At 42.5% G+C, this 27,784-nt stretch overlaps 1 protein-coding gene across 2 annotated transcripts in view; it reads right to left on the bottom strand.

The window, feature by feature from the left end:
* Positions 1 to 25,028, bottom strand: part of dennd1c (DENN domain containing 1C) — a 103,105-nt gene extending 78,077 nt beyond the window's left edge. For both annotated transcript variants that reach the window (XM_072248357.1, XM_072248358.1), the window contains exons 1-2: positions 24,858 to 25,028; positions 8,161 to 8,225 (exon numbers count right to left, since the gene is read on the bottom strand). In XM_072248357.1, coding sequence (XP_072104458.1) covers positions 8,161 to 8,225; positions 24,858 to 24,874 — 82 coding nt within the window. In that variant the 5' untranslated portion in view covers positions 24,875 to 25,028. The remainder of the gene's footprint in view (positions 1 to 8,160; positions 8,226 to 24,857) is intronic.
* Positions 25,029 to 27,784: the final 2,756 nt, after the last annotated feature.

Raw genomic sequence — 27,784 nt, forward strand, 5'->3', positions numbered from 1 at the left:
GGTTTAGCCACAGGCAGTGGAGGTTTGAGATCAGAGTTTTCCTTCTCAATCACAGTAGACGAGCCCCATCTGTGGAGTAAGCTCTTAACTAAACCACTTGCAAAGTTTTAGTCTGTACTGTGGCTCATTCCTATTCACTCTGTCCAAGTCTCTCAAAATTTCATACCCATCTAATAATATTTCAGCTGTCAAAATCCACAGATCTTCTTTCCACTCTCTCTAGTGCTCTCACATTTTTGTTTGGTGATCAGAACAACAGATTGTTCTCTGTGGCATGGCTATTGTTTTTTAGAGTTCCTGCATAAAACTGCTTCTCTTGTTCAAAGTTCAAAAGTAAAATTATTATCAAAGTACATATATGTCACCATATAGAACCCTGAGATTCATTTTGATGTGGGCATACTCAATAAATGCATAATAGAATAATAACCATAATAAAATCAATCAAACACAGCACTAACTTGGGTGTTCAACCAGAGTGTAAAAGACAACAAACTATACAAATACAAAAAGAAATAAATAATAATAAAAATATAAATATGCAATGAATATTGAGGACAAGAGATGAAGAGTCCTTGATAGTGAGTCCAGAGGTTGCGGGAACAGTTCAGTGTTGAGGCGAGTGAAATAGTCCTCTTTGGTTCTAGACCCTGATGGTTGAGGGGTAATAACAGTTCCTGACCTGGTGCTGTGAGACCTGAGGCTCCTGTATCTTCTTCCGATGGCAGCAGTGAGAAGAGAGCATGACCTGGATGGTGGGGGTCCCTGATGATGGATGCTGCTTTCCTGTGACAACAGTTTGTGAAGATCTGCTCAATGGTGAGGAGGGCTTTACCCATGATGGACTGGGCCGTATACACTACCTTTTGCAGGATTTTCCATTCAAGGGAATTGGTGGTTCCATACTAGGTTGTGGTGCAGCCAGTCAATATACTCTGCACTACTCATCTACAGAAGTTTGTCGAAGTTTTAGATGCGAAGTAGAGACACTGCCATGCTTTCTTTGTAATTGCACTTACATATTGGGCCCAAGACAGGTCCTCTGAAATTATAACACCAAAGAACTTAAAGTTGCTGATCCTCCAGTGATGATGTATCTTGTCTTCGTCAATAAAGTGTTTCCTTCACTACCTGTCCTGTTACCTTCAACTAGACATACTCTCCAATATCTCTCCGTTCCTTACACTTTTAAGGATCTTGGCATTTAATATGGACTCCCTTACCTTGTTCATCTTTCTCTACATTGAATTGCTTTGCCACTTTTGTGCCATATAATCAAGCCATTGAGGAGAAACCAAAGAGATTTTGAAAACAAAAACCCAGTCAGCCTAACATCTGTGGCAGGTCATTTACTGGAGAGGAATCCAAAGGATAAGATATGCATGCATTTGGAAGGGTAAAGGTTGATTAGGGGTAGTCAACACGGGCTTTATATGTTGGAGATCATGTCTTAGGAACTTGAATAAATGTTTTGATGAACTAACCAAGGAGGTCGATGAGGATAGGGCAGTAGATGTACTTTATATAGTTTGATGGTAGGAAGCAGGGAGAGGCGGTGGAATAAGTCTCTACGTGGTAGGCTGCTTAGGAAGATTAAACTGCATGGGATCCAGGATCAGTTGGCTAACTGGATAGATATACAATTGGTTTGAAGGTAGGAAGCAGAGAGTGATGGTGGAAGGACTGGAGGCCCATAACTAGTGGGGGCAAGGGTCAGTGCTTAGGCCCAGTGATGTTGTCATATATGCATATCAGCGATTTGGATGAGAATGTATCAAGGATAGTAAGTAAGTTTGCCAATGACACTAAAACAGGTGGGGTAATTGACAGTGAAGAACGTTATCAAATATTATAGGAGATATTAATCAGCTGGATAATTAGGCCAAAGAATTGCAAATGCAGTTTAACTTAGGTAAGTTAGGGGTAGGGGTTCTGGGAAGTGTTACAGAACAGCAGCTGTTTTGGTGCATGGTTCTCTGACAGGGTAGGGTGGTGAAGAAGGATTTGGGCACGCTGCCTACATCATTCAGGTCACTGAGTATGGAATCGGGGAGGTTATGTTGCAGTTGTACAATATGGTGGTGAGCCTGCATTCGGGGTATCGTGTTCATTTTTGGTCACCATGCTATAGGGAAGATGTTATTAAACTGGAAAGTGTGCAGAAAAGATTAACAAGGTTGTTACCAGGACTTGAGTGACTGAGTTTTAGGGAGTGGTTGGGCAGGTAAGGACTATTTTCCCTGGAGTGCAGGAAATGCATAAAATCATGAGGGGTTTAGACACGGTGAATTCCAGGTCTGGAGCATCGAGTATTAGAGGGCATAGGTTCAAGGAGAGTGGGGAAAGACGTATTTCTTTAGAGATACAGCACAATAACAAGCTCTTCTGGCCCTTGAGCCTGTGCCACCTAATTACAGCCATGTGACCAAACTACCTACTAACCCATATGCCTCTGGAATGTGGGAGGACTGGTAAGGGTCCACAGGGTCATGCCAGGTTGCAAAAAAGTCATGTTACAGCTGTATAAAACTTTGGCTAGGCTACACTGGGAATATTGTGTACAATTCTCTTTACCCCATTGCAGGAGGTATGTGAAGGGTACAAGAGATGTTTACCAGGCTGTTGACTGGATTATAGGGAATGAAGTGTCATGAAAAGTTAGACAAATTTAGTAGTTTTAGAACTTAGAACAGTACAGCACAGTATAGAATTCTTTGGGCCACAAGGTTTTAACCTACTCTAAGATCAATCTAACATTTCCCTCGCATAGCCCTTCATTAATCTTTATTTATCTCCTCTTCCTTCTTGTTCTCCCATGGTCCACTCTCCTTTCCTATCAGATTCCCTCTTCTCCAGCCCTTAACCTTTCCCATTCTCTTGGCTTCATTTATCACCTTCCAGCTAGCTTCTTTCGCCCTCCCCCCACCTTTATTCTGTCATTTCCCCCCTTCCTTCTCAGTCCTGAAGAACAGTCTCGGCTCAAGATGTTTTTTCATTTCCATAGTTTCTGCCTGTCCTTCTGAGTTCCTGCAACATTTTGTGTGTGTTGCTTTATCTATCATCCGATGTCTATATGAGAGTCTCTTAAGATCACAAGATCACAAGACAAAGGAGCAGAAGTAGGCCATTCGGCCCATCGAGTCTGCTCCGCAGCAACCCCATAAGCTAAACTATTCACTCATCTAGTTCCAATTTCCGGCTTTTTCTCCATATCCCTTGACACCCTGACTAATTAGATACCTGTCAATCTCCTCCTTAAACACCCTCAATGATCGGGCCTCCACAGCTGTACGTGGCAATGAATTCCATAAATCCACGACCCTCTGGCTAAAAAAAATTCTCCTCATCTCTGTTTTAAATGGGTACCCTTTAATTCTAAGACTGTGGCTTCTTGTCCTGCACTCACCCACCAAGGGAGACAGCCTTTCCACATCTACTCTACCCAACCCTGTCAACATTCGAAATGTTTCTATGAGATCCCCTCTCATTCTTCTATACTCTAACGAATACAGTCCAGGAGCCGACAACCACTCCTCATATGTTAGCCCGATTTCCAGGAATCATCCTTGTAAGTCTTCTCAGAACTCTCTCCAACATCAGTACATCCCTTCTAAGACAGGGGGCCCAAAACTGCACACAGTATTTCAAATGAGGTCTCACCAGTGCCCCATAGAGCCTCATCAACACCTCCTTACTCTTACACACTATGGTCTCTACTCATACACTAAATGTCCCCTAACATATTTTCTGGAGCAATGGAAGATTAGGGGAATTTAGAAAATTATGAGAGGCTTTTGTATGGCAGACAGTCAGAATGCTTTTCCTGGCAGAAATGTCAAGTACCAGAGAACACACGTTTATGGTAAGAGGGGGAAAGTTTGAAGATTTTTTTTTCATATATAGAAAGTGGTAGGTACCTGGTACAGGCTGCCGAGGTAGTAGTGGGAGTAGATATGGAAAAGGTATTTACCAGATTTTAGACAGACACATGAAAATGCAGGGAATGGAGGGATATAGATAATGTGAAGACAGTAGAGATTTAGCACAGACATCATGTTCAGCAGAGACATCACGAGCTGATGGACCTGTTCCACTGCTGTACAGTGCTATGGTCTACATTCAATAACTTCCTGCAGCCTAGACCTTTCTCTTCACTGTTAAACATAATGCCAATTTTGCTTATAGTAGGCTGTATTTTTGTCCAGATCACTTGAATAGCACCAGAAAATGGGGGTAGCACTGAATATTATTGAACATCACTTCAGTCGGACCACAGTCACTAAAACACCTATCACCAAATTTTCTGTCCTGGTCCAACCATGTAAACACCATGGTCAAGAAAGTGCACCGGTGTCTTTAATTCCTCAGGAGGCTAAAGAAATTTGCCAATGCCTCCCCTGAGCCTTACTAATTTTTATCAATACACCATGGCTATACTACAGATGTGTACTTCTATAAATGTGCTGTAACTTCTATAGATGTGTGATGGAGAGTATATTGAAAGCTGCATCACATGCTGGTATGGAAACAACAAAGGTTTTGAAGGGAAGAGCCTACAAAAGTAATGGATACGGCCCAGACCATCATGGGAAAACCCCTCCTCACCATTGAGCACATCAACACGAAAAGTCGCAGGAAAACAGACTCCATCGTGAGGGACCACCACCGCCCAGGCCACGCTCTCTTCTCGCTGCTGCCATCAGGAAGAAGGTCCAGGAGCCTCAGGACTCACACCACCAGGTTCAAGAACAGGTACTACCCCTCAACCACCAGGCTCTTGTACCAAAGGTGACAACCTCTCTCAACTTCACTCGCCCCATTACTGAACTGTTCCCACAATCAATGGACTCACTTTCAAGAACTCTTCATCTCATGTTCTTGATAGTTATTGTTTATTTATATTGTTATTCTTTCTTTCTTTTTGCATTTGCACAGCTTTTTTTTGCAGACTGGTTGAATGCCCAAGTTGGTACTGTTTTTCATTGATTCTATTATGGTTATTATTCTACTTTGGAGTTATTGAGTATGCCTGCAAGAAAATGAATCTCAGATGTACATGGTGACTTTGAATTTAATTTATTATTCCTGATTTGTAATCAGGCACTGTAGGTATGACAATTGCTCCGACCGAGACAGCAAGAAACTGCAAAGAGACGTGGTTACAGTTCAGCACATCATGGAAACCAGCCTCCCCTCTCCAAGGACTCTGATTATGCTGGCTGTTTTACTGAAGCAGCAAAAAGTATAGACAAAGAACCCGATACACCCTGAATATTCTCTCTTCTCATAAAAACCTGAAAGCACACATCAACAGGTTCAAGAACAGCTTCAATTCCATGATTGTAAGACAATTAAATGGTTCCCTACTCTGATAAGGTGACCGTTTGAGCTCACAATCTACCTTGCATTTTATTGTCTACCTGCACTACACTTTCTCTATAGCTGTAACACTTTATTCTGTACGCTGTTCGTGCTTTACCTGAATGCACAGTTGTAATGAATTGATTTGTATGATCAATACACAAGCTTTTCACTGTAACCTCAGTACACATGGCAATGATAAACCAACCTACCAACACCGAAAGGAAGGCAAGTGATGAAAGGAAGCAAACGAGGGAGGGAAGATGAACAATTGGGAATATCTGGGGAAGGGGATAAGAGGCTTACTGAGAGGAGAAGGTGTTCTGCCCCTTCTCAAGAGTTTTTCCTGTTTTCTTAAGCTAGACAGATAGATAACTCCAGTCCTGGCATAACTGTAGTTGAAGGCAGTCTTATCATTTACCAATACGTTACAGTACGCAAGGAGCCGGTGTAAAAAGACAGTACTTCTCAGCGTTCTAACGAAAGGCAGATTCAAACACTGATTGAAATTCCTTCAACTTCTAACAAGTGATCTAACGAATGAATGAATATACAAATGACTATATAGGCAAAAGCTAATTGCTTAGCAACGTGATAATGAGTAATGGGTTACCATCTGGCAAGCGGTACCACAGCATTAAGGCCAGGACCAACAGGCTCCGGGACAGCTTCTTTCACCAGACCATCAGATTTATCAATACACATTGATCTGATTGCATTTTTGACTGTACATACAGGTATACAAAACAATTCTGTATGCAATCTTAGTGCTTGGGCAACATCCTCCCACAATTCCCTTCCTTAGTGCTTGTACATAACGATGGAGATACAACGTAAAGATTTTTACTCTCTCATGTTGTGAGATGGATGCTAGAAATAAAATTCTAATTCTAAACAAAGGGTTGTGAACTTACAATTAAGCAATGAGATCTAGTAAGTAGAAATAAAATAACAATCCAAATCAGGAAAGACGTAACAGTAAGTGATGGACATATAGAATAGGTGGAGGAGGGGATATAGACTGAGTGATGGTGGCTAGAGGAGGGGGCAGGATTTGGAACAAAGGATGTGGATGAGAGGACCTGGGTAGATTAGGAACGAGAAATCTGCAACTCACTCCCAGAAGAAACTGAAACATTCAAAACAAAGAAAAATAGATTCTGCAGATGCTGAAAATCCAAAGTAACACAGGCACAATGCTGGAGACCTTTTGACTGTTTATTCCTCTCTATAGACGTTGCCTGTCCTGCAGTCCTGATGAAGGGTCTCGGCTTGAAATTTACTATTTACTCCCCTCTATGTGTGTGTGTTACTAACAATAGATCTGTGTTAGTTATGTGTATTAAGACATTGGTTTAAAGGCAGGTAAATGGAGCTGATGCAGAGACTGATCTGACCACAGAGTATGATTGCAATTCTGAATGGCCACATCCTGTTCTAATGTGTGAAACAAATGAGAGTTTGAGAGACATTGCAAAGATGGATCCTGTTTGATCAAATAACCTTGATATGTATCACATGAAATTATTTCAGAATCACCTTTGCAACTATTATAAAAGAATATAAGCCAGAGGGAGATATTGCAACTCTTAAATGGTGTGCATATGAGTTGGATTTTACACCGAATAAACTGGATGCTAGATTTAAGGACTGGACAGCTAAAGGAATAACAGTTCTTTGCAATATAATGAAAGAAGGAACACTGTTCAGTTTTGAAATGCTTAAAGAGAAACACTTATTAGAAAAACAAGACTTTTATTGGTATTTACAGATGCAACAGTATGTTAATAGGAGGGTTAAAAATGTAACCAAGGCAAGTACATTTGATCGAGCTATTTAGAAAAGCATATAATTCAGATAATGGTAGTAGAATCATTTCAAGTGTGTATAAGGGTTTTTGTCAAGTCTTAAAACACATTCGACTTCATACATTAAAACAAAATGGGAGAAGGAAGGAGGGATAATAATATCTGAGGAAGACTGGACAATAATATGGAGGTATCAATGGAACTGTACCAGTTCACAGAAATAGAGGGAGTTTGGATGGAAAAACTTGATAAGATATTTTATTACACCCTCTCAGAAATCCCATTATGATACTAACCTCCCTGTTTGCTGAGGAAATTGTGGAAATCAAAATGCAACCCATTATCATATTTTCTGCGATTGCCCCGTTACCAAAGACTATTGGAGTGGGATCCATAATGCCCTACAAGACATCTTTAAACGTGAAATACCCTTAGGAAGTAAGACCATATATTTTGGGTATATACCTCAAGAATGGTTGAAAAGAGATAAATATTTAATGAATGTACTGCTGGTGGCTGGTAAAAAGACCCTTACCAGGAAATGGTTATCACAGGAGAGCCCAACTTTAAATGCATGGATGGAAATTACAATGGACATTTACAAAATGGAGAAGATAACAGCATCTATTAATCATAAATTGGAACAATTTGATTCATACTGGGGAAAATGGCTTAACTATATAACACCTCATAGGCCTGATTTTATTCTCACAAGTCAATGAATATGTTGTAAAAAAAATCACTCCCTACTTGCACATAGTTTTCTCCTTTTTGCTTGTTCTTTTATTCCTCTCTTTTCTGTACGTGTATACCTCAGATAAATATTATGTAGAAATGTGTGGCAAATATGAATATATGATATATATGTACAGTATCTGAAATACATCTTATAGAAATGTTTGTTTGACGATCAACTTCAATAAAAAAATTACAAAAAAAAAATCACCTTTGCAAACTTTTTTTCTTCCTTTAAGTAATTTTTCACACTCACCATCATCTATTGATTTTGGACACAGGACCTCGATAAACAATTCAAATATCCTTTCTGGGTTCTCTCTAAAAATATAAAAGGAAATAAGAAATGGTTAATCGAATAGGGCGACACGGTAGTGTAGTGGTTAGCAAAATGCTTTACCATAGAGGTGACCAGGGTTCAATTCCCGCCACTGCCTTTAAGGAGTTTCGATGTTCTCCTACGACCACGTGGGTTTCCTCCGGGTGCTCCAGTTTCCTCCCACAGTCCAAAGACATATCAGTTAATAGGTTAATTGGTCATTGTAAATTGCACCGTGATTAGGCTAGGGTTAAATTGGGGGGTTGCTGGGAAGTGCAGCTCGAAGTGCTGGAAGGGTTTAATCCACACTCTACTGCAATAATTAAAAAATAAATATGAGTATTCAGAAGTATTTATTCACTTTCCTTAAATACAGAGTACAGGACATCCCCAGGAAATGAATGGATTATCTTCTTTAAATAAGTTTTGGTTGATTTTGTTCATAAGTCAGAAAAAACACATATGAAAGAAAAATAATAAACATGAGAAATTCTGCAGATGTGGGAAATCCAGAGCAACACACACAAAAAGCTGGAGGAACTCAGCAGGACAGGCAGCATCTATGGAAATGAAAAGACAGTCGAAGTGTCAGGACGAGACCCTTCTTCGGGACTAGAAAGAAAGGGGGAAGAAGTCAGAGTAAGAAGTTGGGCGGAGCGGAAGAAGGACAAGCTAGAAGTTGCTAGCTGAAGCAGGGTCGGGGGGGGAGAGGAGGAGATGAAGTAAGAAGCTGCGGGGGGGGGAGTGATAACTGGAGAAGGCAAAGGGCTGGAGAAGGAATCTGATAGGAATGGAGAGTGGACCATGGGGGAAAGGGAAGGAAGTAGAGCACCAGGAGAAGGTGATAGGCAAGTAGGGAGAAGAGGTAAGAAGCCAGAGTAGAGAATAGATAAAAGGAAGGGGAGGGGAAACAAATTACCTAGATGGAATATGAGGTGTTGCTCCTCCACCCTGAGAGTGGCGTTATCTTGACAAAAGAGGAGGGGGCAGGGGAGGTAAAATGTGTTTGGTGATAGGGTCTGGTTGAAGATGGTGGAAGTTGCAGAGAAGATGTATTGAATGCCGAGGCTCATGGGGAAGTGAGTGAGGACATTCTTGTTACAGCAGCAGGAGGATGGGGGTGAGTGCGGATGTCTGGGAAATGGAGGAGATGTGGGTGAAGGCAATATCAATAGAGTAGGAAGAGAAACAACGTTCTTTGAAGAAGGAGGACGCTTCTGATGTCCTGAAAAGGAAAAGCCTCATCTTGGGAACAGATGTGGTGGAGACAAAGGACCTGAGAAAAGGAAGTAGCATTTTTTGCAGGAGACTTGGTGGAAGGAGGCATGATCAAGATAGCTGTGGGAATCAGTAGGGGTATAAAAGATATCAGTGGACAATTTGTCTCAAAGATAGAGACAGAGAGGTCCAGAAAGGGAAGAGAAGTGTCAGAAATGGTCCATAGTGAGTTTAAGGGCAAGGTGGAAGTTGTAGAAATTGATGAGCATGAGAGCATGAAGTAGCACCAATGGAGTTGTCAATGTCGCACAGAAAGAGTTGGGGAGCATTACCAAGGTAGGCTTGGAACAAGGACTGTTCCAGGTAGCCAATAAAAAGGCAGGCTTGGCTGGGGCCCATAGCTACACCTTGAGTTTGGAGAAAGTGGGAGGAGGCAAAAAGAAAATTGCTTGATTTCATCATAGTGGTTAATGCAACACTATTACAGTTTGGAGCATCAGGGTTTGGAGTTAAATTCTGGCACTGTCTGTAAGGAGTTTGTACGTTCACCCCGTGACTGTGTGGGTTTCCTCTGGATGATCTGATTTCCTCCCAAAGTCCAAAGACATACTGATTAGTAGGTTAAGCAGTCATTGTAAATAGTTCTGTGAATAGGCTAGTGTTAAATAGGTGGGTTGCTGGGCATCGTGGCTCATTGGGGTGGAAGGGCTTCAAGAAATAAAGTAAAATAGATTATTAAAATGAGTGACATCTGTTAGAGGGCATTCTGGAGTTATGGTATATAGAAAATACTAATTTCAACAGCAACCAGTCTTCAGACCTGCATGTGGATTGTAGATTAAGTTTCAAATGTACCGAGAACAATGGTGTTCTTGGGGCTGCAGACTGGGGTTGATTACAAACAAAGAAACACTCCGTTTGACCTGAGATGCCTGCATATGCATGATGCGGCTCAGAGTCAATGGGGATTACCATTCATTTTGGGTGTCTGGAGTGTTGGTGTGAAGATGGAAGAGTTGGTGAAAACTATATGTAATTCAAAGGAAGCAATATAGATACATTGTAAATATAGAATTGTCCTGCTGTTACCTTTGATCTTTAGCATATAAAAATGTCATGTAATATTGAGTTAGGCAGGCCTCTTCTTCCAAGGGTGTCTTAACTATGATGTCTACTTGTGTGCTGAATAAAAGCTTCTATATCACCAGCTTCAGTATCTCCTGGTGACTTTGTTCACAGTCACAACAGCATCAAAAACACTGAAGACTGATCTATCATTTGTAAGAATGAACTTTTGTACGTACGTAGGACTTTTTGAGTTTAATAATATGTGGGAGCTCATTCACATGTTGGGGTGTCCATCAGTCAGACATTCATAAACCAGAGGCTGTAAGAATGGGCAGGAAGACCCAGCCCTAGAGACTAACCAGACCAACATTATAGTAGTGCAGTTTAGTCATGACCTCTAATGCTCTTGTGTAGAGTTTATCAGCCCTCTCTGTGAGCACATTGGATCCCCCCCCCCCCAACCCCTTGTCTCCTTGCACATTTCAAAGAAGTGTAATTAGCCATTGTAAAAGTCCCAAGTGTGTTGGCTAGAATCAGGAGGCAGTCGATGAGATTCTGGGGAGAACAGGTTAAGGGAAAATTAGTGATGGAATGGGATTGCTCTGTAGGTGAGCAGTGACTCAGTGGCCTAAACTGGTCTCTTTCTAAGTATAACATGAGGAAATACAGAATGGAAAATTACACTCAGCCGGTTCAATTGAGCATGTCATGTTGCTGAGATGGCTGATATCAGACTCCTGAAACAGAAAGTCCACTCTAAGTTTAATCACAACAAGAGGCTACAAGATTGACACAGGAAATGATTTATGAATGTACCTAAAACTTCTCCAAAGAGTTTAAAATCCCCACCAACTCATGAGAATCTTTGGTTCATGCAGTGTATTCAGGACGGCACTGTGAACCATGAGTCCAAACCTCAAGAATACACACATGCACAATAGACATGACAGAAGGAGCAAAATATTCCTGAATTACGCTCCCACCTGCCCTGCAAAACACCTTCTGCCCTACCCGTGGATGTATCTGCGTTTTTTAAAATTATCTCCATCAGAATTAGAATCAGGTTTAATATCACCAGCATGTGTTGTGAAATTTGTTAACTTAGCAGCAGCAGTACAAAGCAATACATGATAATATAGAAAGAAAAAAATAAATAATTAAATTACAGTAAATATATTTATATATATTGAATAGATTAAAAATAGTGCAAAAACTGAAATTATATATATATATGTATAAAAAAGTGAGGCAGTGTTCATGAACTCAATGTCCATTTAGGAATCGTATGGCAGAGGGGAAGAAGCTGTTCCTGAATCACTGAGTGTGTGCCTTCAGGCTTCTGTACCTCCTTCCCGATGGTAACAATGAGAAGAGGGCATGCCCTGGGTGATGAGGGTCCTTAATAATGGACGTTGTCTTTTTAAGGCACTGGTCCTTGAAGATATCTTAGTTACTAAGGAGGCTGGTACCCATGATGGAGCTGACTAATTTTACAACTTTCTGTAGCCTCTTTCGATCATGTGCAGTAGCCCCTCCATACCAGAAGGTGATGCAGCCTGTCAGAATGCTCTCCACGGTACACCAATAGAAGTTTTCGAGTTTTAGTTCACAAACCAAATCTCTTCAAATTCCTAATGAAATATAGCTGATGTCTTGCTTCCTTTATAGCTGCATCAATATGTTGCGACCAGGTTAGATCCTCACGAACCCACGAAGTTGAAATTGCTCACTCTCGCTACTTCTGATCCCTCTGTGAAGATTGGTTCATGTTCCCTCGTCTTACCCTTCCTGAAGTCCACAATCAGCTCTTTCGTCTTACTGACACTGAGTGCAAGATTGTTGCTGTGACACCACTCAGCTAGCTGGCATACCTTGCTCCTGTATGCCCTCTCAACTCCATCTGAGATTCTAGCAATAATCAGCAAATTTACAGATGGTGAGCTATACCTAGCCACACAGTCATGGGAATAGGGGAGTAGGGCACACACCCCTGACGTGCACCAGTGTTAATTGTCAGCGACCTGGAGACTTTATTTCCAATCCGCACAGATTGTGGTCTTCCAGTCAGGAAGTCAAGAATCCAGTTGCAGAGGGAAGTACAGGGACCCAGGTTCTGTAGTTTCTCAATCAGGATTGTGAGAACGATGGTGTGAAAATAGTCAACGAACAGCATCCTGACATAGATGTTTGTATTGTTCAGGTGATCTAAGGCCGTGTGAAGAGCCATTGAAATTGTGTCTGCTGTAGACCTATTGTGACAATAGGCAAATTGCAATGGATCCAGGTCCTTGCTGAGGCAGGAGTTCATTCTAGCCATGACCAATCTCTCAAAGCATTTCATCACCATAGATATGAGTGCCACTGGGCAACAGTCATTAAAGCAGCTCACACTACTCTTCTTAGGCACTGGTATAATTGTTGCCTTTTTGAAGCAGATGGGAACTTCTGTCTGTAGCAGTGAGAGGTTGAAAATATCCTTGAATATTCCCACCAGTTGGTTGGCACAAATTTTCAGAGCCTTACCAGGCATTTCATTGGGGCTTGCCTCCTTGTTCGTCCCCCTTAAAGGCAGCCTAACATCAGCTTCTGAGACAGAGATCACAGGATCACTGGGTGCAGCAGGGATCTTCACAGCTGTAGTTATATTCTCCCTTTCAAGGAGGGCAAGGAAGCGTGAGCTCATTTGGTAGTGAAATATCGCTGCCATTCATGCTATTGGTTTTCGCTTTGTAGGAAGTAATTTGCAGACCCAGCCAGAGTTGATACACACCCGATGTCACCTCCAATCTTGCTTGGAATGGTGTCTCTTTGCTCTTGAAATAGCGCTCCCCAAGCCATACCTGGTTTTGTTGTATAGACCTGGGTCACCAGACTTAAATGCCTCAGATCTAGCCCTCAGCAGACAACATACCTCCTGGCTCATCCACGGCTTTTGGTTTGGGAATGTACAGCAGGTTTCCATAGGCACATACTCATCCACACAAGCTTTAATGAAGTTGGTAACAACTATGGCATACTCGTCCAGATTCGAAGATGAATCCCTGAATACAGTCCGGTCTACTTTAAGAAACGTAGAACCCATAGAAATTTTGAGGAAATAGGTCATCGTTGACACCAAGGGACTGACTCAAGAGAAGAGCTGCCTGCCCGTAGGCAGTCATGGTATCAACTTAAATTTACTTTGACCTATCACTCTACTCCTTTACACCATGATCCATAAATTAGACTCCAATAGAGTCATTACATGTACTCTACTGGTTTTCTATACCAGGCTGCAACTTTATCTAATCTCTCACCACGGTTGCTGGACCTTTTCAAGAAATTAAGGAATCAAGGATTGACTTTATTCACCACATACATTTATATGTATTAGGAATTTGTTGCACAGCATGCAACATAAACAACAACATTCAACAATTATAAGGAATAAAGAATTTTACAAAAATAAGCTGAAGTATGGATATGGAGTAAAATGTGCATAGATACACAAATAGTACATAGTTCAGTGAGAATGGGTCATAGTACATATTAGTATCAAAGACACTGTTAGGAAAAGGGAGGAGGTCCTGAAGAGAATATAGAGTTAGGTAGAAAGATGAAAAACAGGACCTCCAGGGTAGTAATCTCTGGTTTGCTGCCTATGCCACATGCCAACGAGGGTAAGATTAGGATGATTTGGCAGATGAATATGTTGCTGAGGAATTGGTGCAAGGATCAGGGTTTCAGATTTCTAGATCATTGGGATCTCTTCTGCGGCAGGTTAACTGTACCAGAGGAATGCGTTACACCTGAACTCGAGGTGGTCCAATATCCTTTCAGGCAGGTTTGCCAGAGCTGTTGGGGAGGGTTTAAACTAATTTGTCAGGGAGGTTGGGAACCGGAGTGATAGGGCTGAAGATGAGGTAGTCGTTATACAAGTCGATGAAGTGTGTCGCAAGAATGCGAGGTATGACAGGCAGCTAGGACATAACTGCAGTCAGTGAGATGAGTTGAAGTGTAACATGGGGGCAAAGTTGAAAAGAGTAACAAATACAGGACTGAAGTGTTATATATCACTTCTATTTCGTAAGTGTGAGGTCTCAGGGTACTTGGAGGTACATGATAAAATAGGCTGTATTCAACTTGGTTTCAAGGGAAAATCTTGCCTGACAAATCTATTGGAATTCTTTGAAGAAATAATAAGCAGAATAGACAAAGGAGAATCGGTTGATGTTGTTGTGTACTTGGATTTTCAGAAGGCCTATTACAGGAAAGACTCTAGTATTGATAAAACAGTGGCTGATTGGCAGGAGAATGTCACTCCACTCTTTAAGAAGGGAGGGAGGCAGAAGAAAGGAAATTATAGGTCAGTTAGCCTGACTCCACTGGTCAGAAAGATGTTGGAGTCCTATTAAGGTTGAGGTTTTGGGGTACTTGGAGGCACATGAAAAAACAGGGCAAAGTCAGCATGGTTTCCTTCACGGGAAATTTTGGCTGGCAAATCTGTTGGAATTCTTTGAGGCAGGTGAGACAAAGGAGAGTCAATGGAGGTCTATTTATTTATTTTCAGAAGGCCTTCGACAAAATACAACACATGAGGCTACTTAATGAGATAAGAGCACATGGTATTACAGGAAAGATACTAACATAGATAGAAGATGGGCTGACTTATAGGATGCAAAGAGTGGGAATGAAGGAGGACTTTTCTAGGTGGCTGGCAGTGACTAAGTGTTGCTCCATAGGGTTCAGTGTAGGGACCACTTCCTCAATGATTTCGGATGATGGAATTGATGACTTTGTGGCCAAGTTTGCGGGCGATGCAAAGATAGATGGAGGGGCAGGTAGTGTTGAGGAAGCAAGGAGTCTACAGAAAGACTTAGACAGACTGGGAGGATGGGCAAAAAGGAGACAGATGGGATATAGTGTAGAGAAATGTATAGTCATGCACTTTTGTGGGTAGAATAAACTCATAGATTATTTTCTATATGGGGAGAAAATTCAAAAAGCAGAGATGCAAACGAACTTGGGAGTTCTTGTGCAGGTTTGCCTGAAGGTTAACTTGGAGGCTGAGTCAGTGGTAAGGAAGGCAAATGCAATGTTAGCATTAATTTTGAGAGGACTAGAATATAAAAGAAAGGATATGATGCTGAGGCTTTATAAGGCATTGGTCAGACTGCATTTAGAGTATTGTGAGCAGTTTTGGTCTGTCTTATCTAAGAAAATATGAGCTAGCATTGGAGAGGGTCCAGAGGAAGTTCAGGAGAATGATTCCAGTTAATGAAAGGGTTAATGTATGAGGAGCTTTTGATGGCTGTGGGCCTGTACTCAGTGTACATTAGAAGAAAAAGGGGGGGAAATCACATTGAAGCCTACTGAATACTGAAAGGCCTAGACAGCATGGACATGGAGAGGATGTTTCCTTTAGTGGGGGAGTCTAGGACCAGAGGGCACAGCCTCATGGTACAGGGATGACCACTCAGAACTGAGATGAGGAGAAATTTCTTTAGCCAGAAGGTGGTGAACCTGTAGATTTCATTGCCACAGATGGCTGTGGAGGTCACGTCATTGGGTATGTTTAAATCAGAGGCTGACAGGTTCTTGATTTGTCAGAGTGGCAAAGGTTACAGGAGAAGGTAAGAGAATGGGGTTGAGAGGAAAAATAATCAGCCATGATTGAATGGGGGAGGAAACTTGATGGACCAAATAGCCTAATTCTGCTCCTATGTCTTATAGTCTTATGGTGTTATGGACTTATACCAGCATGTATTTACAATATTAGCAACATTATAGAAGTGGTTTAAATGTTTACAGTGCAGAGCAGTGACTAAGATCACAGATAGAGGGTTATGGGGGGGGGGGGCTGATGTTTGTCTGATGTAGAATAGAAAGTTCCTGGTGGTTCCATATTAATCACACTGAAACCACCATTCTAGATTTCCACTGACAACTACAGCATTTCTGTCACCAACTGAAACACCAACTCATCTTCAACCCAATCATGAATTCAGTTCAGAATGTGGATCTTTGCCATCTCAGAATCAAATTCAGGTTTAATATCACTGGAATATGTTGTGAAATTTGTTAACTTTGAGGCAGCAGTACAATGTGTTACATGATAAATAACTATAGAGAAAAAATTCTGAATTACAGTAAGTATATAATAAAGGCATCCGTTAGTCTTGCAAGACCATGGATCTGCGCCGGGAAAGTCTTCACTCTTCAGAGCGCAGGCCTAGGCAAGGTTGTATGAAAGACCAGCAGTTGCCCATTCTGCAAGTCTCCCCTCTCCACAACACCGATGTTGTCCAAGGGAAGGGCAAGGGCCGATATAGCTAGGCACCACTGTCATCGCAGAGCATTGTGTGGATAAGTGCCTTGCTCAAGGACACAACATGCGGCCTCGGCTGGGGCTTGAACTCACTACCTTCAGGTTGCTAGTCGAATGCCTTAACCACTTGGCCACGTGCCCACACAAGGTAAGTATATACATGTCTATTAAATAGTTCAGTTAAAAATAAGTAGTGCAAAATAAAACAAATAAAAAATTAGATAGTGTTCATGGGTTCAATGTCCATTTGGAAATCTGATGGCAGAGGTAAAGAAGCTGTTCCTGAATCGCTGAGTGTGTGCCTTCAAGCTTCTGTACCTCCTTCCTGACGGGAACAATGAAAGAGGGAATGTCTTGGGTGGTGGAGGTCCTTAATGATGGAAGCCATCTTCCCAAGGCACCATTCCTTGAAGATGTCTTGGATACTATGGAGGCTAGTATCCATGATGGGGCTGACTAATTTTACAAGATTTTGCAACTGACTTTGATCTTGAGCAGTAGCACCCACCGTGCAACCTCTCCCCACCCCCCCATACCAGACGGTGATGCAGCCAATCAGAATGCTCTCTATGGTACATTTGTAGAAGTTTTCAAGTGTTTTAGATGACAAACTAAATCTCCTCAAACCCCTAATGAAAGTCCCTGTCTTGCCTTTTTTATAGCTGCATCAGTATGTTGCTCCAGGTTAGGTCCTCAGAGATATTGACACCCAGGAACTTGAAATTGCTCACTGTCTCCACTTTTGATTCTTCTGTGAGGATAGGTTTGTGTTCCCTCGCCTTACCCTTTCTGAGGTCCACAATGAGCTCTTTGGTCTTGCTGACGGTGGGTTTCAAAGTAGGTTTGGCTCTGGCTGGATTCAGGCTCACGTACATGTCAACCCTGGCAGGGTTTGCAGGCCATTACTTCCAACAAAGCAAACTCCAACATCATGAATGGCAGCAATGCCTCATTACCAGATGATCTCAAAGCCTTTTATGCCTGCTTTGAAAGGGAGAATTAAAACCACTGCTATGAGGGTCTGTGCAGCATCTGGTGACCCTTTGATCTCTGTCTCGGAGGCAATATCAGGCTGACTTTCAAGAGGGTGAACTCTCATAAAGCAGCTGAGCCCAATGGAGTACCTGGTAAGGTTCTGAAAGCCTGTGATAACCAACTGTTGGGGGTATTCAAAGATATCTTCAATCTCTCATTGCTACAATCAGAAGTTCCCACCTGCTTCAAAAGGGCAACAATTATACCAGTGCCCAAGAAGAATCATGTGAGCTGCCTTAATGACTATCGTCCAGTAGCACTCACATCTATGGTGATGAAATGCCTTGAGAGGTTGGTCACAGCTAGAATCAACACCTGTCTCAGGAAGGACCTGGACCCACTGCAATTTGTCTACAGCCACAATATGTCTACAGCAGGTGCAATCTCAATTGCTCTCCACGTGGCCTTAGATCACCTGGACAATACAGATACCTATGCAGGATGCTGTTTATTGACTATTAGCCCCTAGCCAATGATAATGGGCTTTATGTCATTCTCATTGATGAAAGGCCCTCTTTGAGATGAGCAGCCAAAGCCTTCACTACTGTAAAGATGAAGCCACACTCAGGTTGGAGGAACAACACCTTATATTCCGTCTGGGTAGCCTCCAACCTGATGGCATGAACATTGACTTCTCTAACTTCCGCTAATGCCCCACCTCCCCCTCGTACCCCATCCGTTATTTATATACACACATTCTTTCTCTCACTCTCCTTTGTTCCTCTCACTATACCCCTTCCCCATCCTCTGGGTTCCCCCCCCCCACACTTTTTCCTTCTCCCTGGGCCTCCTGTCCCATGATCCTCTCGTATCCCTTTTGCCTATCACCTGTCCAGCTCTTGGCTCCATCCCTCCCCCTCCTGTCTTCTCCTATCATTTTGGATCTCCCCCTCCCCCTCCCACTTTCAAATCCCTTACTCACTCTTCCTTCAGTTAGTCTTGACGAAGGGTCTCGGCCTGAAACGTCGACTGCACCTCTTCCTAGAGATGCTGCCTGGCCTGCTGCGTTCACCAGCAACTTTGATGTGTGTTGCTTGAATTTCCAGCATCTGCAGAATTCCTCGTGAAAGCCTTCACTACTTGTTATTAAAGTATGTAAAAATTATACAACCTTGAGATTCATCTCCTCACAGACAGACACAAACAAGAACCCAGACAGAACCCATTTAAAAAAAGACTAACAAACACCTGATGTGCAGAGAGAGACAGAAAAAAAAACACAAATCGTGCAAACAATAAAAGCGAGCAACAGCATTCAGAACTGAAGTGAGTCCATGGACATGAAGCCTGGAGCAGCTGGAGCAGGCCCACAGCCTTAACTTCAGTTCATCACACGGTGGAGCAAAATGGAGCCCATAGGCATGAAGTGTAGACCAGCCGGAGCAGGCCACAGCCACAGCCTCAGTGTCGTAGAGAGCAGAGTAAACGTTGTGGAGCAGTGAGCAGAACTGGCTTGACCCTCGCCTCTGGTCCTGATACCCGGCCTTTTCAATCCATCCAGCTCAGCATTTAAATTGTCCAAACTCTGGGCCATACCTCATGTTAGGACCCGGGCCCTTTCACTTCGATATGCTCTGAGCCTGAACTCCTTTTAAACAGCATTTCATTTCATCCTCAGTGGGAAATTACAAACACCCTGCTTTACTTTGAACATGATAATGTGCGTCTTCATGACAACACACTAACTCAGTGGTCCCCAACTACCGGGCCGCAAGAAAACGATATGATTTGGCGATATGAAATGATACGAGTCAGCTGCACCTTTCCTCATCCCGTCACACCCTGTTGAACTTGAACACCTTCCCCCCCACCCCCAACCGTCAGCTGGTCCGCAGTGCAAAAAAGGTTGGGGACCCCTGCACTAACTTAAGCAATATTTGCAGAAATACTGATCAAAGAGGTAGATTTTGAGGTGCACATAAAGAAGAGAGAAATGTGGATGTGCAGCGGTTAAAGACCTTGAAGTCTGGAGAGATTACAGAGATGGGGAGCACAGAGGTCACTGAGCCAGTCACATATTCCTTCACATCATTTTCACACCTCATGCTATGTCCTGTCTGTAATTTTTGTCCCTTGGCCTCGGAGGAGTGTTATTTCATTTAGCTATATTAATCTATGGATGAATGATAAGTAAACTTGACCTTGGACTTGAATTAAGGCATGATTTAATCACTCTACCCCCCTACTGTTGGCTGATCTTTGAGTCACTCCACCAACAGCTGGACTTTTGCTCAAACCACATCCTTTACATCTTTGCTTTCAAGAGCTGTCTTCTAGACCTCAAGTCTGCCTTTCCTTCACCACTCACCCCTTTTAGCCAATCCCCTGACTCAGGGAAATTTAGCTAAAGAATGCAGGTGTTCTGAAAAAAAAAAACAAATAAAACCTATTGAAGAAAATTATATGAAATCTCATGCTAAAGAATCTATAAATTATGTTTAAAATTATGAGGGGGATTGATAGAGTTGACGTGGTTAGACTTTTTCCATTGAGAGTGGGGACAATTCAAACAAGAGGGCATGGGTTGAGAATTAGAGGACAAAAGTTTAGGGGTAACATGAGGGGGAACTTCTTTACTCAACAGAGTGGTAGCTGTGTGGAATAAGCTTCCAGCAGAAGTGGTTGACGCAGGTTCTATGTTGTCGTTTAAAGTTAAATTGGATAGATATATGGACAGGAAAGGAATGGAGGATTATGGGCTGAGTGCAGGTCGGTGGGAATAGGATAGGGTAAGAGTTCGGCACGGACTAGAAGGGCTGAGATGGCCTGTTTCCGCGCTGTAATTGTTATATGGTTATATAAAAAGTAGAGACAGGAAATGGGAACTGAACAGATCAAGAAAAGGAACAAAGTTTTACACAGGAGCACAAAGAGAGAAGTGAAAGGAAATGTAGAGAACCAGAGGAACACACCTGAGGCACCCTAAGGAGAAAACTAAACAAAATTGTAGGAGCAAGTAAAGGAAGCTTCATAGTATGCAGCTCAGGTCCTGCTTCACGCCATGTCAGCTGAACTGGTGAGCTGGGATATGATGGGAATGAGAAACATTGGAGAGATCATTTGGTTCTAATCCCTAATGGCGTAAATAACATGTAGGTATCAGGTGAGAATGGAACTAGGCTTGTAGTGATGCTCCTAATTCATTTGCATTCCAGGTGTCATTCTTTAATCACACAAGGGAAGGACTGTCACCGCAGTCAGGCAGGTGAAGATTCCATCCAGGACATCAGTTTTGACTGGATAAAAATGTAGACAATTGGATTCAATAGGAAACTAACGATAAAGATGATTTCAGTACCACAACCTATTCTGACACTTTGATTTTGTCTCCATAGCTGCCTGTGCTCCAGAATTTCAACATGAGTGAGTGTGGTAAGGCCCAAGATGTGAAGAATCAGAGTATGAATCTAAACTAGGACTTGTCTAATTTAAACAATTAATTAAGTTAGACTTTCTCTTTAAACAATCTTTTGATCTTCGCATTGAAATATGAGCAGGCAATTCAACAGCTCAGTATTAGACCAAAATTAGGCATAGAACCGCTTTAAATTTTTTCTTTGTACCCACAAAACTGCAGTTCTATGGTTAGTTAGATTTAATTTTGCTCATATGGTACAGATTGGAGCTCCGTTCAAAATTAAAGGTGCCATTTATTTAATAGAATGGGATTTAAGTGGCTGCTCTGTTGGTTTAATTCAGCTTCTATTCTTTATGGGAATCTCAAGAAGCTACTTCATATCTGAATGAGACATAGATGACTGGTAGTTTTGGAGGGAGAGGGGCGTGGGAAGGTGAAGATGGAGTCGTGGATTATGGGAAGGTCTTGTCCTTTTCTCACCTGATTACCATACATAGTACACAGGACACCAAAATAAGAAATCCCTGCCATTTTAGAGCCAGTTTTAAGCACCTCTTCCATATCAGCTGAAGTCAGCTGGAGGGAAGAGGTAGAAGATGATGGTTTGCATCTTGAATCTTGGATTGTGTAAAATTAGCTTTGTTCAACTATTTAATCAGTTCATGTTCAGTATCACTGCTCTAAAATTAGTTGGAAACTTCAAGACTAATTTTGGTGATCTGAAAAAGTTTTCTAGTAAACTTGGAAGTAAAACTGATTAACTGTACAATGGGCATAATTCAGTGAAAATCATTATAATAAAGGAAGAGGATAGATAAGTATCAGAAATCTCTTCAATTGATAGCCTTTGTTAAATCTGTGATAATTATGTCTCAAGCAAGGGAAAGCAAGTAATAGTGTGCAGATTGTCAGCAATTTTAATAAATAAATTGAAGAAAATTGTCAAAACAATCCAACTGGGGAGTTGCCAAGTTCAGTCTCTTTGAAGGAAGAATTATGTAAGATTGTAGCCCAAGGGAGGGGGAAAAGAAAAAAAATTGATTGACAAGTAAAAATATCAGAAAGTATAATGGCACTGTTAGGGTGTATTTTGGGGATTAAGACATATAGCGAACGTTGACTTCAGCAACCAGCCTTCAGATCTGAATATAGATTAGAACATAGAACATAGAATGGTACAGCACAGTACAGGCCCTTCGGCCCACAATGTTGTGCCGACCCTCAAACCCTGCCTCCCATATAAGCCCCCACCTTAAATTCCTCCATATACCTGTCTAGTAGTCTCTTAAACTTCACTAGTGTATCTGCCTCCACCACTGACTCAGGCAGTACATTCTACACACCAACCACTCTCTGAGTAAAAAACCTTCCTCTGATATCCCCCTTGAACTTCCCACCCCTTACCTTAAAGCCATGTCCTCTTGTATTGAGCAGTGGTGCCCTGGGGAAGAGGCGCTGGCTATCCACTCTATCTATTCCTCTTATTATCTTGTACACCTCTATCATGTCTCCTCTCATCCTCCTTCTCTCCAAAGAGTAAAGCCTAGCTCCCTTAATCTCTGATTATAATGCATACTCTCTAAACCAGGCAGCATCCTGGTAAATCTCCGCTGTACCCTTTCCAATGCTTCCACATCCTTCCTATAGTGAGGCGACCAGAACCGGACACAGTACTCCAAGTGTGGCCTAACCAGAGTTTTATAGAGCTGCATCATTACATCGCGACTCTTAAACTCTATCCCTCGACTTATGAAAGCTAACACCCCATAAGCTTTCTTAACTACCCTATCCACCTGTGAGGCAACTTTCAGGGATCCGTGGACATGTACCCCGAGATCCCTCTGCTCCTCCACACTACCAAGTATCCTGCCATTTACTTTGTACTCTGCCTTGGAGTTTGTCCTTCCAAAGTGTACCACCTCACACTTCTCCATCTGCCACTTCTCAGCCCACTCCTGGATCCTATCAATGTTTCTCTGCAATCTTTGACAATCCTCTACACTATCTACAACACCACCAACCTTTGTGTCCTCTGCAAACTTGCCAACCCACCCTTCTACCCCCACATCCAGGTTGTTAATAAAAATCACGAAAAGTAGAGGTCCCAGAACAGATCCTTGTGGGAGACCACTAGTCACAATCTTCCAATCTGAATGTACTCCCTCCACCACCATCCTCTGCCTTCTGCAGGCAAGCCAATTCTGAATCCACCTGGCCAAACTTCCCTGGATCCCATGCCTTCTAACTTTCTGAATAAGCCTACCGTGTGGAACCTTGTCAAATGCCTTACTAAAATCCATATAGATCACATCCACTGCACTACCCTCATCTATATGCCTGGTCACCTCCTCAAAGAATTGTAGATTAAAATTAAAATGCACCTTGGAACCAGGAAACAGGCACTTAACTGATATTGCTTGCATATGCATGAATGCAATCAACACTGCACTTCATGAGTATGACAGTAATTAACACTTATTTTGGGTGTGTTGGTGGGAAGATCCAGGCATTTGAAAAATATATGCAACTCAAAAGAAGCATTACAAGGACATTAGTCTATAGAAATTGTCCTTTTTACTTTTACTTTTGTCCTTTAATGTATAAAAATTTGCTACAATGTTGGGTCGGGGAATCTCTCTGTTTCGCTCATGACTCCAATAGGCTGCCAATTTGTGTTTTCCAAATAAAGACTTTTATGATCTTTATATCTAACAGCCACATCTGTCTAGTGATTTTTGTTCATCTTATAACAGCATCGATAAAATCAAAAGAAAGATTTCACTCCTTTCTGCCCTCTGTATTTACCGAAATACTTTACAGAATGGGGTGGCCTTTTACTTGGTTCAATAAAATCCTGACAAAGTAACGGGCTTAGAAATAAGTTGCAATTAAATCAGCAAATGCTGAAAACACTCAGCTGCTCAGGCAGCATCTGTGGAGAGAGAAACAGAGTTAACATTTCAGGCTGAAGACCTTTTGCCAGAACTGGGGGAAAGAGACCTCAAGTTCATTTCAAGCACTAGCAAGCCACAAAGTAACATGTCCAGAAACAGGCCAGCAACAAACTGTTCACTGAAGGTTGTTCAACATCCGCTCTCTGTGGTATTTCAACGATTTCAGAGTTCTGAGTGTGATGATTTAATTTTGTGTGAAACTACTTCTGTCAAATAAACTAGACTTGCAATCATTTGAACTTCCTCACAAACACATCAGATAAAACAATATGTACACAACAGTACAAACTTGATCTGAAATCTATCAGGTGATAAATCTGCAGTGAAGGTAGAAATCTCACATTAACTTCCTCTCCTCAGCAACCATTTTGTCATCACTCAGTCCCCCGCACCAACTTGATCTCTGTCCTCTGCAGAGCTTAACTACATTAATTGGCAAAGATTGAGAAATGTGTGAGAAAATACATTTGAAACAATCCAAAGGAAATCATTGTTAAAATTTACTTCTGGTGACAGTTATCTGAAACAGCAGCAAGGCTGTGGTTTCAGCTCCTTTCCTTCAGAACTGTACTTTTCTTCAAATAGCTAACTGCCACCGAGCATCAGCTTAGCACAACAATCACAGAGAAGGGAAGAAAACCAGAAAATTAAGGAAGAGTGTGTCACGATCTAGTCTTGAAAGCGAGTTTCTTACTTGATCCTGGATCCCATGGTTGTCTACATGGTCGGTGATCCCGGTTGCAAAGAATCCTGGTCTGGGTCTGGACAGGTCATGGAGTTAGGGAAGGGGGTAGGGAGGATGCAGTTGTTTGATGAGACAGAAATTTCTGCCAGTACTGCGATTCTTCCGTTAGTCACGATAGGAAGTGTGAATGTATGACGTGCTACTCAGAGCGCAGTGCCTCTATATATAGTGAAACCACAGACCTTTGAGCCTGGATACTCATTATATGCATTAACTGTAGAAACTTTAGGTTGGCTTGATTCTGCAGTTCACCTAATTCACCCTGGCACTTCCATGCACGGCATTCACTAGCACACTTTATATCTTAGATACTTAGGACCCTGAGGGTATGATTTCATTTATCATGTATTGCTTATGTGGTGAGGTGTACAGGGTTTCCAGGGAAGGGTAGCACCTCTAGTGAAGGGGCTTGTTGTGTCCATTCTGGGGCAGCTCACTCACCTTTGGTCCCCCACCAGCACCCAGTTCTCAATTGTGGCTCCAAGTAGCTGTAGGTATGTGATAGTGGTCACACCCCGGTACACTGCTTCAACAGGTGGGCTAAACTCTGTAGGTGAGGGTAGCTAGTGGGCCTCATACCCCGGCGAGATAGGGTCTTGCCTGTCCTAGCACGCAAAGTCGGCTCCGGCAGACTTGGTGGATGAGATCTCCAGTGAGATATAACGGCCAGGAAGGCGGTACCACAATGCGTGGAAAGCGAAGGGCGTGACGAGGCACGGACGATGTCACGGTCATCTGCTGCAACCAAGGAAGACCCCAGTTTGTGAGGCTTGCTCGTCCCACTGGACTAGGTCTTCTGAGGTTAAGAGAGTGGAACTGCCCCAGTGCAAAGGCTTTTCCACTTTAAAAACTCTCCGGCACAGGTATCATGTCTACGTGTTTATTTGAAATGGAAATGGGTATCACGTGCTTCTGCTTTGGAAGCATTGTGAGGCACTTTCTGAGAAACTGATCTTCATAGCAATCCACTTTCTTAAAGGGCTAAATTGTGATTTTTCACTATTCTCTGCAATACATTAAACCACACCTCAGTGACTGCCTGGTAGCACAGAATGAAAACCGTCCCTGCCACTTTGGACAAAATGCTCCACTGCCCTCCAGTTGATATTTCTTTCCATGCTCAGAACTGTGATGGTAAGTGCATGAACTGCAGCCCTGAGGTTTGCATCATAGGCAAGGCAGGTGGTATCCTCTCGAGACCTTTAGGACTTGGCTGAGTTAGCTTGGTATCTTACTTTTCCTAGAAGCAGCTGGGATCCCAACCAAACTGTGAATGGCATGAGGAATGTAGACTTTGGCTGCCCAAAGCTAGGTTGCTCCGTCAAAGTGTCGGTGAGGTGCCCCCATTTCCCAGTCAGAAGAGTGTGCCTCAGGCTCTACTGAAGGTCCTGTGAAAAGTCTGAAACTGAAGCAACTGGAAGAACTCAGTGGACTGAGTAACATCCGTGGGGGAACGGAATTGTTGACATTTTGTATTGAAACCCTGTGACCTGAAACATTGAGAATCTCTTTCCTCCCACAGACGCTGCTCAATCCACTGAGTTCTTCCAGCAGACTGTTTGTTGTTTCATCTGCAGTGGACTTCCCATGTATGCTCCAATACCAGAGTACTCAACCAAACTCTATGTGGCCAAACCCCAACAGATGCATGGTTTATCCCTCTGCAAAGGGGCACATTAACTTCCCTCTTTGTCGGTTATAATTAGTAGTATTAGAACACTCTCCTTGTCAAGGCAGCGCAGAGCACTGAATTCCTTCCAATACCACTCCTGGCCCAGGAAGATTAACTCTTGAAGGTCCTACCATTGGCCACCTCCCAGCATTTATATTTCATGGTTGCACTGGTGCTCCACCTGAGAACCCTGGTGCAGAACATGTACCTCCTCAGCCACAAGGAAATAAGGATCATTGCTGTGAAGTAGGCAAGGCAGATGCGGGTATTGCATGAGTGCAAGTAGTTTCTTTCACCTGCATTAGCTCTGTAGCAACCACTTCAACACAGCACACAGCACACCAAGACATTCTTGCTGCTGCCTTTGGACCACATCCCAAAGTCCGAAGAGAGATTGCTGAAGAGATAACGATGCATTGGTCATGATCTTTCAAGAATCACTTGATTCTGGCATGGTCCCAGAGGACAGGAAGATTGCAAATGTCACTGCGCTCTTTAAGAAGGGAGGAAGGCAAAAGAAAGGAAATTATAGGCTAGTCAGTGGTTGGAAAAGTGTTGGAGTCTATTATTAAGGATGAGGTTTTGAGGTACATAGTCATAGTCATACTTTATTGATCCTGGGGGAAATTGGTTTTCGCTACAGTTGCACCATAAATAATTAAACAGTAATAAAACCATAAATAGTTAAATAGTAATATGTAAATTATGCCAGGAAATAAGTCCAGGACCAGCCTATTGGCTCAGGGTGTCTGGACCCTCCAAGGGAAGAGTTGTAAAGTTTCATGGCCACAGGCAGGAATGACTTTCTATGACACTCTGTGCTGCATCTCGGTGGAATGAGTCGCTGGCTGAATGTACTCCTGTGTCCACCCAGTACATTATGTAGTGGATGGGAGACATTGTCCAAGATGGCACGCAGCTTGGACAGCATCCTCTTTTCAGACACCACCGTGAGAGAGTCCAGTTCCATCCCCACAACATCACTGGCCTTACGAATGAGTTTGCTGATTCTGTTGGTATCTGCTACCCTCAGCCTGCTGCCCCAGCACACAACAGCAAACATGATAGGACTGGCCACCACAGACTCGTAGAACATCCTCAGCATCGTCCAGCAGATGTTAATGGAGACATGGAGACTAATGATAAATTAATTCAAAGTCAACATGGTTTCTGTAAAGGGGAAGTTGCCTGACAAATCTCTTAG

Source organism: Mobula birostris, chromosome 32 (genome assembly GCF_030028105.1).
Source record: "Mobula birostris isolate sMobBir1 chromosome 32, sMobBir1.hap1, whole genome shotgun sequence".
In the NCBI taxonomy this organism is placed as follows: domain Eukaryota; kingdom Metazoa; phylum Chordata; class Chondrichthyes; order Myliobatiformes; family Myliobatidae; genus Mobula; species Mobula birostris.